The 17,604-nt window shown below is 33.0% G+C and overlaps 1 protein-coding gene across 50 annotated transcripts in view; it reads left to right on the top strand.

The window, feature by feature from the left end:
- Dscam1 (Down syndrome cell adhesion molecule 1) overlaps positions 1-17,604 on the top strand; it is a 480,268-nt gene that overhangs the window by 361,086 nt on the left and 101,578 nt on the right. For 44 of the 50 annotated variants that reach the window (XM_069821931.1, XM_069821942.1, XM_069821915.1 and 41 more), the window contains 5 exons: positions 9,763-9,944; positions 10,702-10,956; positions 11,372-11,516; positions 12,418-12,680; positions 15,849-16,010. In XM_069821931.1, the coding sequence (XP_069678032.1) occupies positions 9,763-9,944; positions 10,702-10,956; positions 11,372-11,516; positions 12,418-12,680; positions 15,849-16,010 (1,007 nt within the window). Of the gene's footprint in view, positions 1-904; positions 1,063-1,336; positions 1,467-3,075; positions 3,197-5,097; positions 5,219-7,338; positions 7,460-9,762; positions 9,945-10,701; positions 10,957-11,371; positions 11,517-12,417; positions 12,681-15,848; positions 16,011-17,604 lie in introns of those variants that run through there. The other 6 variants (XM_069821933.1, XM_069821907.1, XM_069821928.1 and 3 more) reach the window with 5 other exon arrangements.

Genomic DNA, 17,604 nt, shown 5'->3' with positions numbered 1-17,604 from the left:
TCACATTGGAGGAAAGCGAGACTTTACTCCTACAATGAAAACGTTTTCTAGAAAGTTCCTCTCTCTCTCTCCATAAACGATCATGAAGTGGCTAATGCTTTGAATTTTTTACTTCAATATTCATTTTATAAATGCAATAAAACCCATCATTTTCAGACATCTAAATCCAGCCACTTAGTTCTGCTGATCATGTGAAAAGATGAAACATTACCAAGTTATGCTATGAATAAAGTTAAAAAAAAAAGAAAAAGATATCGGTACATATAATAATGTTTGCTTACGTATAATTCATGAAATTGTTCTAAGAATTTCCGTAATATAAATATGGTTGACAGTGTAGTACGAGTCTTTGAAATGTGCAGTGTAACTGCAGAAGACATACAGTACACGTGTTTAATAACAATAAAATTTAAGTAATTGTTAAGTATCGTAAATTTCAGCATTTTTTATGTATGCAATTCAGAAATGTTGATCTCTCAATACAGTTTCGAGATTGACATTACAATTCTTTTTGGTGCTTCCTTTGAAATAATTCTGTTGCTTTTCTTTGGACTTTCTTACCGTATTCCAAGTCAGAGGAGCTCATTATTCTCTATGGGATTTATGGGCATAGTATGTGATGCTAATTACTAGCACATATTTATGACCGTGGAGCTCAGTTTATCTCAGTGTTTTGTTTGTCACATTTACTGAAGAAAGCAACAAAAAAATGTTGAATGCAATTTTGTTCTATTTAATCGTATGAAACTTTTATTCCTAAATTATGTAACAAGTCATATGGATGAAATGTTGGGTTCATGATTTTCCTTGATCTCTCTAGGAAAATTCATGTGATGCGATTTTCATAAAAGAAAGTAACAGAGCAAGTAAAATAGTGATGATGAAGCTTGATACATTTGAAGCAATTCGATGGATTTAAAGCTGAAGTTACATGCAACTGTCGACACAACAAGGACTTTAACCAAAGCCAAAGTTGAATGTTAAGACTTGCATAAAGTTTGTAGTGACATTTCTTCTTCACCAGCTGGAATGGTAGTTTCACCATGACTTCAATACCTTGAGGTAGGTGAACCAATGCAGTGATTATAACATGAGGTTACGAGAACGGTATGTGAGTTGCAACATAAGATGTTAGGTTGGTATGCTGTATAACTATCCGTCCTTTTCCACTCATAACCCTCGCCATTTGTTCTGAAGTCTATCCCATTATTTCAATTTTTATTCTACAAGAATTGAAACCGAGGCTTCACAATTCATATTAATTATAATGCTTAGCATTAGCATCACATGATGACCATGGCTGTATGCCAATGAACAAGGTTTGTATGTATTGCAGAGCCCACAAGTAACATAGCCCCCAAAACACCTGGCAAGAAGTATGAAGGCGGAGAAATCATGTATACTCCCATCAGAGAAAAAGCTTTTTTGAGCTGCCAAGTCATGGGGTTTCCTGTCCCAATATTTCGGTAAGTTTCAAAAACTCATTTCAGAGCCTACAAGTAACATAGCACCAAAATCTCCTGGTGGAGGAAAGAAATTTTATGGAGGCGAGATGGTCACCCCACTCGTGGGAGAACCGGCCTTTCTGACGTGCCAAGTTGTGGGGTATCCTGTTCCCGTGTTCCGGTGAGTTCCGTATCTCCACAGAACCAACCAACAATGTTCCGCCACGTCTTGCTGGACGCAGGATGGAGGGCACGTTTGTGTTGGATGTTCTTGAGGCTCACACAGCCATGGTTCTCTGTGAAGTGCCTGGGTATCCAGTCCCAATATTTAGGTATGTTCCCAGTCGTTACATTCATTCCCCAATCACTTCGCCATTCTTAGCGAACTGTTACGTTACTGGACCTAAAAGAGGGTGAAAACAATAATGGATTGTTTAGAAGAGGTATAAATTAGGCTTTTTCCATTGCTGTAGGAAAAAAGGAATTTACAACATTACGAAAATTGGTCTATTATTCAAAATATTGTGAATTCCTTATTCCTAACAACAGTGGAAAAAGTCCAATGTATAGTCTACCTCTTTCATTAGGCCTATGTTACTTAGTGAAATTATGTTCTCCATTATATTTAACCTTCTATAACGAATTTTATAAAATCAGCCTTAGTGAATTTTAAGAAAATTTGCAATATTATGAATTAAAATTAAAAATAGAGTTACATTTGAATTACAGAAATATAAATTATTGGCAAACTGTAGCAGTGTTTTGGTTCTGTAATGCTTCGATCAAGATATTGTGTTTTACGCGATACTATAATTATTGACCTCTTTAATTTAAATTTTAAATGGGCTATTTAATGATGCTATATTCACTCTGCAGTTCTCTAGTGTCAGTGGAATTGGCGATAGCGAGATAGTATTTGGCGAGATGAGTCCTAGGGATCTCCTTAGATTTGGGGAAAATCTCGGAAAAATTCAGCCAAGAAATCGTCCCAAGCAGGATTCAAGTCTAAGTTCAAGAATAGCCTCGGAGAAAAATGTTTCCATGATTATGGGAAGTTATATTCTTATAACATACGTATACAGCATGTTTAAAATGTGAAGTTTGTTCTGTCTTCTACTGTATTCTGTATAATTCAAATGGTAGCCCTGCTGGCTGGAAATTCCGTGGACCTGGGTTCGATTCCCAGTATGGAAGTGGAGATTTGTTTCTCACAGGGACTCCGTGTATGTTTCATGTCTTGTGTTTTCTCTATTTTTTTTAATTGGTAGCAATGAGCCGTACTTAACTGCATAACAAAGAATCCCCCCTTCTCATGCATGTCCTGTCCATCAGAATCCTCATTGAAGGCAGAAAGAGAGTAATGGGCCAAACTGAAAAAAGTTATTATGATTATGATGACGATGAAGAAATTTTCTTTTTTTACAATTTATTTAACGATTCTCATTTCCTAATAAAAGCTATATTTTGTTCCTCTGAGACGTTTGTGTAATTGGTCTTGGTGTAGGGCCAGAGTGCGTGACAGTTGTATGAAATTTACGACCATTTATAGAAATAGAAAGCAATCTCGATCACGTAGTATTGAGCATAACTTTATCTCTGATTACTGTCGCCCATAATTCCTTTATTCCAGAACCAAATGGCAACATTATGCCTAGAGTGTTGAAAGAACGTTTTGAAGGTAATAATGTGGCATGTTACCACCCTGCAGTCCTTCTGTGTCCAGGGCAGGGTTTCCCAGCTCCAACTTTCAGGTGAGCGTATGAAACATGTGACAGCTTCATCCATATCACTGGGTAAACTAGAAATTAAAATTTTAATTTATTTCAATGCTGTTAAAAATAAACCCTTACTGTTATGTTTACATTTCGTTATTAATGATAAACGCAAAACGTTATCTATGATACAAGAAGTATAAATATGTTCCATATGAATTATAAGTGGTCTTTGGTCATATTTTTAACACACATTTTCGTGAATTTGATATATTTTTGTGAATGGCTACCCTTCACACGATAAACGCAAAAATAAAAAGGATATTTTTATAATTCATTTATTTTTATAAATTAAGATTGCATTTGTATATAATTTAAATTGTCCCTGCCACTGATTATGACTCATTCTTTAGGTTTTCTCTGATTCAGGTAGGTAGGGATTTTAACCTGATCATTATGTTATCCTTATAGATCCAGCTTCCTTTTGAAATGAGAGGGATTATATAAGGACATCCAACTGCCTAAGTCTTATGATAACTTGTTCTTCTCCTTAATTTTTAACAATATCATGTTGGAAAATGCATATTCACATACGTATGTACTAACAAACATGGATTGTATTTTCAAAGCAATATTTTGCATGTTCATAATGTTTCTTGTTAACTCTTCTCAAAAACTCAATAGACTGACTGACAAGAATGCATCATTGATAAAGAAAATTGTCACTCTGTAAGTCACATAGCTCCATCTGCAAATCTGGATCTTCATCAGTTGAATGTATTTCCATAGGGTAGTTAAACAGAAGAAATAATATTAGTTGTAGTTCATCAAAATCAGAAAACGTTGCAGTAAATTTTTTCTGAATCTCTGCCACTTATTTAGCAAGTTGAGAAAAATTAGCATCTTCACACTCTAGCTTCATCGTATAGCAGAATTTCAAATGTTTCGTGTCACTTTTAGAAATATCTTCTTTAATGATAATTGGCTTTTTCTTAAATGAAACAATGTGACTCATAAGCTCATAACAAAAGAATATATTATATGGTCTTGCTGCTATGCTATATGACAGGGAGAATGTTGAAAAAAGAGTGATTGTGTATTTACAAGGAAATGCTAAAGGTTTGAAAGAGTTCGGGGGCCAGTTTATTACCAAATGCAGGCTACACCATTATTCTGAGCTTAACTCATGAAAACATATCAATCCGATAATGATGGAGAAGAGTGGGGTTACGCCAACTAGAAATTTCATTAGTCCAGAGCCATCTGTATATTCATCTTGCAGACTTACGAGTACGAAGTGCACAAAGTAAAATTGGTTTTCAATTAACCTGGAACTAATTGAGAAAAACCGTGGCTTCGTTGTTAAGTCCTTGACATTAAAAACCCAACTGCCAATAAAAAATTATGTTGACCATCAATCCGAACAAATTTACACTAATAGTCCCACAATCGATATTATTATCTTTTAAAATAGGTGTTGTAAGGATTTGTGTAAGTTCATTGACTGTACACATGAAAAAGCATTTTTACATGAACAGTGAAGCTTCCTTCCTATAATCGACCTGGTTGGTGAGTTGGTATAGCGCTGGCCTTCTATGCTCAAGGTTGCGGGTTCGATCCCGGACCAGGTCGATGGCATTTAAGTGTTCTTAAATGCGACAGGCTCATGTCAGTAGATTTACTGGCATTTACAAGAACTCCTGCGGGACAAAATTCCAGCACATCCGGCGATGCTGATATAACCTCTGCAGTTGCGAGCATCGTTAAATAAAACATAACATTAAAAACATCATTCCTTCTTATATCATCCTATTCGTCACTTCCCAATTTTTCTCCAATTTTACATACTACAGCATTTTATACAGCATCATTAAAAAGGAACGGCAAAAATACTGCTGTTATATTCAGGCAAGTAGATAGTCGAGGCTTTTGGTTTTCAGAACCTACTGGCCGTACGTCACCTAAGGTAACTGGAGATGGGCTCAACAAACAGAGAACCATGCACAGGAATGACATCGCATTATTGTGTGATGCCCAGGCATTCCCTCCACCAACCATGAGGTGAGAACCTTGCACTCCTGCCCCACATTCCATTATCTTCCTCAGTGAAGCAATAAGAGAGTCAGGTTTTCCTTCCCATGTTGCTTATGTGATGTTGCTGAAATTATTGAATAATATAGAGATTTAGAAGACCTGAATTTGTTTTTCCAGATCGTATATACCGTTTTATTTATTAAAAATTAAATAATGCACTAATTTAAATATATATATATATATATATATATATATATATATATATATATATATATATATATTTAAGAGGCTTGTAATGTTAAGATCAAACGTGGTAAAATTTCAATGATAATGTATGCTAATTAAATCAATATTGTTGTGTAAGGTACTGTATAATAATAAATCAGAGGACAAGGATATAAATTGTATCAATTATTAAGTTCATTCGAATTTTACATTGTAAGAAACTATATTTTCAATGTTGTAAGTTGTTTTCATTGATTCATCAGTTTTTCGAATTTTTCTGCATCAATAAAAGAACGTAGGATAAGTACAAAACCTTTCTTATCGTGACCAAAAGACTGATGGTGAAACTTGTTGGAAAATCAGTTGCTCATTAACCTTAGTGCATACCCCAAAAGGTAAGTACAATTATATTTTTTTATATATATAATTGAAGACTTCAACATATTGAGTGGAAATTGTTGTGGATTACATTTTTAATGGATGCATTCGTCCACAAATTTTGTAAACTTAAATGGAGTGAAATATATTCCAAATAGTTATCTTGTTATAGTTTTCTGTCTTGTAGCTATTTTTTTTTTTTTTTGCAATTATATTTTATTAAATCAAAATTGTTTTAATATGCTCATAGATACCAATGCAACCATTGCCATATCCTTTTTCGAAAATTGTACTTGGAAATCCACAGCAATTGACACTTCCACAACATGATACATTTGACAGGTATGTACTTATACTAACTTCCTATAGCCATCTCTAATTTCGAATTAGCATTGGGTACCGCTATCCCATATTTTTAAATAAATATGTTAGAAAATTTATTTTCTTAATTTTCAAGAACCCACTAATAGTATACCCCCAAAGGTAACTGGTGGTAGGCTTCAAGAAAAAACTTTGGAGTTCGGCCGTGCAGGAACTGTGCTGTGTCTGAGCCAGGGATATCCTGTCCCTAGCATTAGGCGAGTATTTCTCCAAAATAGATCAAATAACGTTGATATAAGTTTTGACTTCGGGTTTTGCTTTGTATGTAGGGATATACATATACAGAACTTAGATTCATACTAAAATGAATTTATACTAAATTAAAAAAAAAAAAAAAAAAACTAAATTTATAACTAAGTTGGAAAATACACCTGTTTCTTTGTCATCGCTTGATTGCTATGTGGTTTTAAATTTGACCCCAAGTAACGGTTTCTAAATATTGTCTTGAAATGGCCACATTATTTACAATGTAGGTTATAATATTATATTAGCTTATTAGTGACTAAATAATCTTTAAGAAACTGTTGCATATTTGTTTGTGTGGTGATAATGCAGAACATAAAGGAGCATATAGTTTTCACTGATTTTGTTGGTTTGAGTTGCTGGGAAAGCTCATAACTGAATTTGAAGTCCTGTTCATTTTATATTATGATTGGTTACTGAGAAAACTCGTAACTAAAGTTGAGGTCTGTTCATTTTATATTATGATTGCTTTTATGACGCTATTGATTTAATATCGTGTGTGCACAAAATAAACAGGTGCAAAACTGATTTTTATTCAACATCAGACTTGAATATAATACGTGATATAGGAAGTTAGGTGTAATTTTATTAAGAAGTCCTGGTATCTCCAAAATTATGTTTAATCCGTACTAAAATATTCCACTGAAGATTGATTACGTATATACCTTATATAACAAAAACCCTTATTAAGACTTATAATTAGAAAACTACCCGATTACGAGTTATCAAGGATAGGAAATTATGGTGACTCAGTCAGGGAGTTTTGCTGCAGAATAGTTATCCCACAGAAAAAAATCCGAAAGCTTCTGTTTTGTGACTGGAAAAGGCCTACATCCTGTATCTTTAAAACAGTAGCAGGATCATGTCAGCAGTTAACCCAACATTCAGGCAACAAGGTAGAAGAAAAAATCTGTTTTCAGAACCAAATGGAGCTGTGCGGCCAAGAGTGACAAGTAAAACGATTGATGTTAAGGAGATCGTGGCAGGGGGGAGGGTAGTCGCATTGTGTCCTGGTCAAGGTTTTCCTGTCCCTTTGTATAGGTAAGATTTAGGAAATTCTGCCTGTGACATGCAATTATAAATATATAAAATGTTGTATGTTTAGGGAGAAATATGAAGTTGTCATTTCTCACTAATTGTTGATGTAAAAAAAAAAATACTTAATTTTATACTACAGAGCCAAGTTAGACATCCATTTAAATTCGTGAATATTTGGTACGAATTGATGACATTGACTTCAATAAGCATAGCAAATTTTCTTGGCTTAATCACAAAAGATTTATGAACTCAGATTATGATTTTTTTTTCGTTTCAGCTATAGCAAGATTATTTCGTGAAGTAGATTATTGTCATTAAATCTAAAAATTCAGATATGCACATTATTATCCATTGCTGATATATAGATTTCATAAGGTATATCCTCTCAGATGTAGAATACTGGTTTATTACATTATTTCCACAGTGTGTCCAATTTTATTCGAAAATTGTCATATATGTGTAGATACATTAGAATGATAACTGTGTTATATAAAGAATATTGTACCATACTATTTATTTCTGTAGTGATACTTCTACTACAAGACTTTATTGTATCTTTCATTTAAGATAATAATGTGAATTAATAACTCGTAAATAGCCATATTGAAGCCTAATCATTGCAGTATTTGTATTGTAATGCTTTACAAACACCTTGACCCGATCTTAGGGATGAGGGAAACTAAATTTATAACTAATGTCTGTTTCATTGCTACATGTTGGTGTCTAAATTTTGCCATGTAAAGACCCTATCAATTTCCATATTAACTTATTCAACATGGTATTAAGACAATTGGTTTAGTTCTTTGTTTCTTGTAGTTATTCCTCACGGATCTCTTCTTTGGCTGACAGATTTTTACTTAATAACTTAATGTTTGATATTCTGATGAAAAGAATTTCCTATTTGCACTCCAAATTTTCCAATGACATTAATTTTACAAATCTGGCAAGGTAGGTCTCATCTATTGCACATCCAAGTATCTACTTACAACGGCTTGCCCTTGAAATTATTTTCTTACTACCGGTATATAAAATTGTTTCTTTTAATTTTGAAATTCTTACTTTTGCCAATAACTAATTCTATATTAATTTTTATTATTATTTACTTAAACTTACGTATATTACAACTTACTTTCACATTTAGATCTGTATCATGCAACACCACGAAATGGTGAGTTTAGTTGTGGAATGTTCATGAATATTTAGAAACTTGAAAATAAATGAAACACTCATACTACCACACTAATGCTCTGTGTAATGTAGAAATATGACAAGTCCTTTTTGTATGTAAATTTGTTTTCATAACATTTCTTGGCTTAATCATACTTTTTTATTCCGTTTTTCATTCAAAAGTAACATAATGAATACCTATTATTGGAGAAAAATTCGTTCCGGCGGTGGGAATCGAACCCAGGACCTCTCAGCTCTGCGATTCAATTCCCGGTGCCAGAACGAATTTTTCTTCAATAATAGATATCTAAGTATGATTACTTATAGTCATTGATTATTCACTGAGGATGGCGAGGAATGTGAATATAAGTATATAACATAATGAATCACATCTTTGTAACACTTTAATCCAGAACTCCTTGAGTTCTAAATTTAAAGTCGTTAATAGTCTTCCCTTTAGCAACACTGCATATCTTGTCCTAAATATTCTTTATCGAAGATTTTGCAATTTCTGTATTCTCTGGAAGCAGAAAATTTCTTACTGATCGAACACTGGGCCAGTCTTTAACTGACGACTTTTTTATAAAATAGACCAAGGTTCAATCCCTGGAAGATAGTTGTGAAAAAACATCCATAATTACGTTTTTTCCGAGAAATCCAGTCTCTCGTCCAATTTTATTCCAACATTTCACTATTATCACTACATTATAATACTATTATCTCCAATCCAGTACAATATTTAATTCTCTCCTATTCTGGCTTGGAATGTCTCTCTAAGGATTTTGAAAAATTTGATTTTCTAAATGCATAATTATAAAATCAATATATATTCCAAAAAATATTATTTATTTATTTATTTATTTATTTATTTATTTCTTCTTGAATAATACAGCTAATTGCTGCCTTTTCTCTACAAATTCAAGCCCTATCATATATTTAAAAAATATCATAGTGAGTCGTATAACACTAAACCTTCAATACCAGTACTCTATTTCAGTTTAATGTGTTACTTTTATATATCCCAGCTAAAATTCCCGACTGTCTTTCCTTTGTAAGAAATGTAGTTGAATCTTTCATTATTACTCATTAGATGTTTATGCAGTCCACTTTAAATGGATGGTTATGTTTGATTGTTGCAGGTGGTACAAGTTTATTGATGGTACAATGCGCAAACAAGCTGTTACATTGGATGACAGAGTGAAGCAAGTGAGTGGCACACTTATCATCAAAGAAGCCAGAGTAGAGGATTCTGGAAAATACCTGTGTGTCGTGAATAATTCAGTGGGAGGAGAGAGTGTCGAGACTGTCCTGACGGTTACAGGTAATTGAACATTTTGAAAATTATTTGTTCCATTTTTAAGAAGAGTTAATGAACTATTCACAAATATGTTTGTACACACTTTTATTTTAGTTACAAAACGAGTCTTGAGTGTAAATGATATAAACTACCAAAATTATATAGATGGTACATATCAGTAGAAATGTAATTATATCTTATAATTTTATTTTTAATCTGTAAAATACCATGTTTTCAAGATTGATAGTAGTTTAATTGTTTGTTTATATTTTGACTGAACGTGTCATTGCCAGTGACTTTGCACCCAACACATACCAATACACAACAGAATAACAATTAACTGGTTCAGCATACATACCAGGCAAAGTAACCTAAATAATAACAGTCTATCCTCTTTTCCAAAAATGTTATACTCACAAAACACTGATAGTTACTGAAAAACAATAGCCTATTTGATTTTTTTTCTTCAGTTATTTATGCTCTAAGACCAATATTTTTTTGACAGTTCATATCGTTTACACCCTGTATAAGCTATTTAACCCTTTTTGTGAAACGAATTGTAAATAAGTATCTACTAAATTTCAATTAATGTCAGGTATTTTAATTAAAAACCAGAGCTATATCCGGACATTTTTAAACACTTGAATCGATTAAAATATTATTAAGCTGTTTGTTTGTAAATTAGAATTATAAATGTAAATATATTAAGTGTTACTGACAATAGGGTTCATGGATTTCTTACGTCTATTTTGCAAAAAGTTAAAATTTTATTTTATTACAGCTCCCCTTTCTGCCACCATCGAACCTACAACACAGACTGTTGATTTTGGACGCCCTGCTGTTTTTACTTGCAACTTTGAAGGCAACCCCATCAAAACTATTAGTTGGTTGAAGGATGGAAAGTCACTAACTCATGAGGAGTCAGTATTGAGGATTGATTCTGTGAAGAAGGAAGATAAGGGCATGTATCAGTGTTTCATTAGAAATGACCAAGAAAGTGCAGAAGCAAGTGCTGAACTGAAGCTTGGTGGACGATGTGAGTAATTTTGTATCTTTTCCTTTAGCATTTCTGTAATGTAGCATTTCTTGTTAGGACTTCTAGGTATTGGATTGCTAATTAAAATATGGGCGACTTTGTAATTGGAAAGTATACATCAAGAATACATGCAGATATTGTTCTATATTTAAAAAAAAAAACATATTAAATAATTAATAAAACGCCACACCATTTAGTATAGCTCAGTTTGGATGAAGTTAGTTTAATTGTTGTTAAGCATTGATTTTGAGATCACGTGTTACTGATATGAGAATTCCCTTTTTTTTTAAAAAAAAAAAAGAATAACTTTTGAGATATCTTCAATGATACTGAATGTTGATAGACATAAATCAATCATAATTAGCCCGAACTTATTCCAGTTGCATGTCAAAAATGATATGTATTTTTTCTGCAGTTGAACCCCCACAGATTCGACAAGCATTCAAAGAAGATACCCTACAGCCAGGACCATCAGTTTTCCTGAAGTGTATAGCATCCGGCAACCCTACACCTGAAATCACATGGGAACTAGATGGAAAGAAGTTGTCTAACAGCGATAGGTAAGTATGAAAATCAGACTTATGTGTGTATATGGAAAGGAATTCTTTGAAAGAAAATAGTAAATTTGAATGTGAATAATATTTACTATGTACTGTATATGTAAAGGTTTCACACAATAAGTAGTCTATATTAACGTTTGTTACTTAAACTCCTTTTTATGTTGAGTTATTTATTAGTTTAAACATATTTTGTTGTATGATCACCTTCCAGCTATTTATATTTTAACTATCTGTACAAAAGTATAAGTTTTCTCTTATGGTACAACATCATTACGAAAAGCTACAATATTTAACTTTAAACTTAATTTCAAATGATTTCGTATACGTAACTGAAAATATTTCAGTAAGGTATATATAAATAAGCTTATTTAAAAAAAAAAGGATAATTATTATTCTGTAAATTTTTTTATTTGCGATCAAAATATTAAAAAATATGGTAATTACTCATATTTCATAGAAATTAAAATTTTAAATTTATATTCATCTAAATTATAAAATAACTTTAAAAAATTTGTAATTGTTGGAAAATACATATATTTAACCTAAGTTGTTTTAGAAATTATGTGAATAAATTTTATTATAAGAAATTTAATGAGTGAGAGATGTGGAGCAATAAAGAAGAGTAGTAGATAAAAAGGTTGGATGCAAATAATTAGAAAGAAAGTGCCTCTGTAGTGCATAATACTGAACAGTGGAAGATGTATTGTGAAGACATTGTAAGCTGGAAATACATATTGATTTTATATAGAGGTATTTCTCTAGATATAAAAATTCTTACGAATATAACATAGTTACCATGTTTATAACACATTTGTCACAATGCGTATTTAAATTAACCATCATCATCGTCACCATCATCATCTCTATAATAGCAATATATTTATGTGTGTATTGTGTACAGACTGCAGGTTGGCCAGTATGTAACGGTGAATGGCGATGTAGTTTCACATCTCAACATCTCAGCAATCCACACCAATGATGGCGGTCTCTACAAATGCATTGCTTCATCCAAAGTAGGCTCAGCAGAACATGCAGCAAAATTGAACGTGTATGGTCTGCCATTCATTCGTCCCATGGAGAAGAAGGCTATTGTTGCAGGAGAGATGCTGATCGTCACATGTCCTGTTGCTGGTTATCCCATCGAAACTATTGTCTGGGAAAGAGGTTAGTCATCATAAAACATATTGGCACTGTTTAATGTTAAATATATTAGAAATGTCCCCCCAATTAATGAAATTAGTTAAAAATGCTCTGGGCATAGAATTCAATCTAATGGAGAAGGATTAAGATTTATCTCCCTGAAGAAAACTGATTTCTCGTTTGTATGATGATATTACTACTGGATAAACAAAACCCATAACAGGATTCCTATAAAATAATTCTCTTAACAATTCATAACACTCAAATGTTATTCTGGGAAATAAAAATGTATGCATGTCGGAAACATGAGGATGCCAAGCCTGATACCCAGTTCGAGTCCATTCGACAATTATTAAATTAATAAGATATGTTCCTGTAATTAATTCCTGTAATCCAGCAGAATTAATACAAGAGGGTGGAAGCGCATTATCTAGTGAAATTTATAAGCTTGTACTTGCTATTTGGGAAAAAGAAATTGTACCAGAACAATGGAAGGAGTCCATAATTGTACCTATTTTTAAGGAGGGGGACAAGACTAACTGTAGTAACTTTCGAGGAATATCACTTTTGTTGACGTCGTACAAAATTTTGGCCAATATTCTTTCCAGAAGATTAATTCCATATGTAGATGAAATTATTGGGCATCATCAGTGTGGTTTTAGGCGTAATAGATCGACTATTGATCAAATTTTTTGAATTCGACAGATATTGGAAAAAAATGGAAGTATAAGGATATAGTACATCAGGTATAAATAAATTTCAAAAAGACATATGATTCTGTTAAGAGATACGTTTTATATAACATTCTTATTGAATTTGGTATTCCTAAGAAACTAGTTCGATTAATTAAAATGTGTCTCAATGAAACTTACAGCAGAGTCCGTATAGGCCGCACTCACGGCAGCTGATTCATACATAATGATGCTACCATATGCGGAGGATTCGTTCCGTGCTTTTGCAATTAGTATTGCATAGTGATGTACGTACCGAATTCACAATTTATGTTCGAAATGATGTCCTTGTGTTATCTGGCAGGCTGCACATCTCCTGAAGACATGTCCAACAACTCACCGCAGTTCGTTCTCCAAAATGGCTCGAATTTCATGCTGGATATTTCGTTTGAGTTCCTCAAGTGAATGTGGGTTATTCGCATAAACTTTACTTTTAACCATTGAAGACCATGCTTCGTCAATATAAAAAATTAAGGTGGGGTCAAGTAGTCCATCATACATTGACTGTTGGAACCACATGCAAAAACTAAGTCTGCTCTGATAATTGGGTTCCATTACGAACTACACGAATTTTGTTAGGTTTTAATTTTAATTGTTTTGTACCTCTTATCACTGAAGACTGTGACACTCCTACCTGCTGAGCTACATGACAGTATGATTCATAGACTTCTCTCTAGTTGGTGTGGCCAATTTCATCTAACATCTCCTCACTGAGAGTACGCTTCACACATGTACTAAATATACAGTACACAGCTGCACCCTCACTGTGTGAACGTATTTACGTAACTAAATACGAAACGTACGTGAACAAGAGGTCTGATCACTGCAGCATCACTATGCATATGACTTCCCTCTGATCCCGGTGTAGCCCTGGCTGACTCAATCTATATTTACGAGTATATGAATGATAACCTTAAGATGTTGAATTAATCTTTGATTCTGAGCCACTGTGTGGCAACAATTTCGGCTTTAGGTGACAGCATATTACTTCTGTTTTAGTTGTTTCAAAACTGAAAACAAGTATATCAGATTATGAGACTTTTTCACTTGAAAATTGTATTCCAGTTTCCTAATAACAATAGAAATAGTGCGTTACTGCATATTAATTGCTTTGTATTTTCATATTTCGTGACTAAGCATTCGAAACCAAAACTTATTACAGTGAAACCTCGGTAAGGCATTCTTCAAGGGCCGCATAAAAATAGTGTATTAAACGGGACCGCATATTAGCAAGAGTGGGTCTTTTTGGATTTTTTAAATTTTAACACAAAGGTATGAATCAGCATAAACATTTGTTGGAGAAATTTAAGGATTAAATACTGCAATTATGCAGGATAAAAGGTTATTTTCTTTCCTTTCAGAAAATGTCAGAACAAATACACTGCCTTATCAATTAAAGTGCTCCTTTATTAAAAAAGTAAAAAATTGTTTTCTGTCTTGCACTTGATCCAGTACTATGAACAATTGCATTTTCCACACGATTTAAATCGGAAGTGACAGTAGTAATTTGCCTACTAGAAACATTAATGAATCTATGAATCACAGACCCATGGCAAGGGCTTCCTTGCAAGAAGACTTTTGGAATGTCTACTGCTTCCAGTTCCTCTTCGTAAAATCTTCACTGACAATGCAATTTAAAACTGCCAGCAAGGACATGCTCTGGATATAGTAGTTTTGCAGGTACTCAAGGGTCGCATTCTATTCTATTGTATTCACCAAATAAAGATTCCTACAAATTCTTAAATATGTGGGCGTTGGCGGTAAATGTAGAAGTCCAGGAAAATTTTCTCAGTATCCTTTAGAAGTATGATATTTTAGAATTTTCAGCAGATGAAAGAGTGTATTAAACGGGATGATAGCGTATTAAGCAGTGGATTTTACATGGTTTTATATAGGGATGTCAAGGGACCAGACGAAAAGAGTGTATAATGTGGGATAGCCATGTATTATCGGGGTTTCATTGCCTATAGTTTATTCCACACTCCTTGGAAAATATTGTCAGTAATCTGTGCGTAAATATTAATTGTAAGATAAAAGTAACATCTGTCATTCTGTAGCACTGTTACAAAATTAATCTCTGTAATTTTCCGCATGTTGTACTTTAATTTCCTTGTCTTTTGAATGCAAATTTAAGAAAGAGAATTTCTTGGGCCACAACACTGAAGATAAGTAAGTTGTTTGTATTTTCAGACTTTCACACTGAATGTGATCAGGATTAGGCTTTTGGGTATTTCACCACATCCTGGAACTTGACATTTATAATGTTTCGGTACTACTTACCTATCTGCTCTAATGATGGAACCTGTATGTAGTTTCGAAAGTTGGAAATCTCAAGTTCCAGAACACTGTGGAATACCCAAAAGCCTACTTTTGAAGGAATTTATTGTTACAACTGGAGTGGAGTTCTTCCCATTGTCATTGTATTAGCTAACTTAACGACAGGTTGGACCTATGTGCACAGATGGACGTGTGCTGCCAATCAATAGGAAGCAGAAAGTTTTCCCTAATGGAACTCTCATCATTGAGAATGTGGAACGACTGTCCGACCAGGCTACATATACCTGTGTTGCTCGAAATGCTCAGGGTTACAGTGCAAGGGGAACTCTCGAAGTCCAAGTTATGGGTGAGTACTTGATTCTATTCTTTCAGTTTTTAGAGCAATGTTCAATGTAGGATGTGTGATCAGAACAAGTGAACATGATTAAAGATGAGTGCTGTATTTTTCGATACTTTATATTTCTTTTACACAAACTTTATAATTTATCTCTTTGAATTTTTAAGAGTCACTTTTGAAAGCAATAACTTTCGCAAGTGATTTAGCATCGAATATGTGCTTGTATAGTTTTAGTAATTGATGGACATACAACAGCCAAATATTAATTGTAAATATTTCCTCTGATTCGTTAACATGTTCATATAATGTTCAATGACAGTTTGATCTGTCTTGTATAAAGGTAATCAAATATCAAGAATTAATGTAAAAATGTATTATTGTAGTCGCTGAAAGATTTTCTATACTGTACAGATAAATCTAACAATACTTTAAATTACATGGTTAATACTCTTTATTAGCTGATAACGCCGAGAAGTATGATTTATTTGTTATTAATGAAAATAATAAATTTTGTACGTAATATGGATAGACAGAGGCTTAAATCAATGAAGTTTAAAAAAAGATATATAAGTTGAAACTAAAATTTATTTGAATATACCCAAATATTTCATTTTTATACAGTAATAAAATATTTAGCATTTCCTAAAATGATTTAGGTTAGCTTTGGACTTCAAATAGGTAGGGCTCCCTTTCTGTCATATTCTCTTGTCTGGTCACCTTCCTGCACATAACTTAAGAAATGTTAGTGTATGCATTATCTTGTGTGCTGATGTTTGAAATGGTGATTCATGAATCTCAATTTTTCAAGAGTGAATTTGTGGACCAAGTAGCTTCGTTTCATATTAAGTTAATATCAGTGAATAACATTAAATACAATTGTAAATGTGTACTTAATTATTTTAAACAAGGAATTTAGAACTATAGACTTTCATCATGTTATTATTTTACCTTTATTACTGTCTGTATTTCCAACAGTAGGTATCAGTTACTGAAGACGTAGTTTTAATTATATTAAAATTAATTGCTCAGCCATTTTTGTAGATAGTGTGAAAATTTGTGAAGACATAAGGTGCACAGATATAGAAGACATTTAACTATTTTATATATTTTTTTCAGTTCATTCACGTTAAAAATAAAAATACCCAGCTCTTCATTGAAAATAATTTTGACATCAAAGAAGAATCTATTGCATTATCTATTTACTAAGTTTGATGATCTGCATACTGCAATAGTTAAAGTTAGAGAATCTCATGATCTCAGATAGCATGATCATGATACAGCCTTCATTTTGAAAGCGTTAATAATTTGATAGGACAGAAATGTTGGATTATTATTTTTTTTAATCCATTGGCGAGTATTTGACTTGCGTCATTCATCCAAGTGTTCTCATCAAGTGCTCCAAAACTATAATTCTTCTTGTCACCGTAGGTATTAACTTTTGTGTTCCATGAAAGGCGAACAACATAGCACTGTATGGTGGTGATTATTAATGAAACAATGGTGGAATGCTGATAGGGGAAATGGGAATCCCCTTGAAAATCTACCCTGGCTTGACTTGGTTATACGAGAGTTGGGCCCAAAACGGGTCCTTACAGTTAGGCTT

The sequence above is a fragment of the Periplaneta americana genome, chromosome 3, assembly GCF_040183065.1.
Source record: "Periplaneta americana isolate PAMFEO1 chromosome 3, P.americana_PAMFEO1_priV1, whole genome shotgun sequence".
Taxonomy (NCBI): domain Eukaryota; kingdom Metazoa; phylum Arthropoda; class Insecta; order Blattodea; family Blattidae; genus Periplaneta; species Periplaneta americana.
This window is presented reverse-complemented; position numbering and strand designations above follow the sequence as displayed.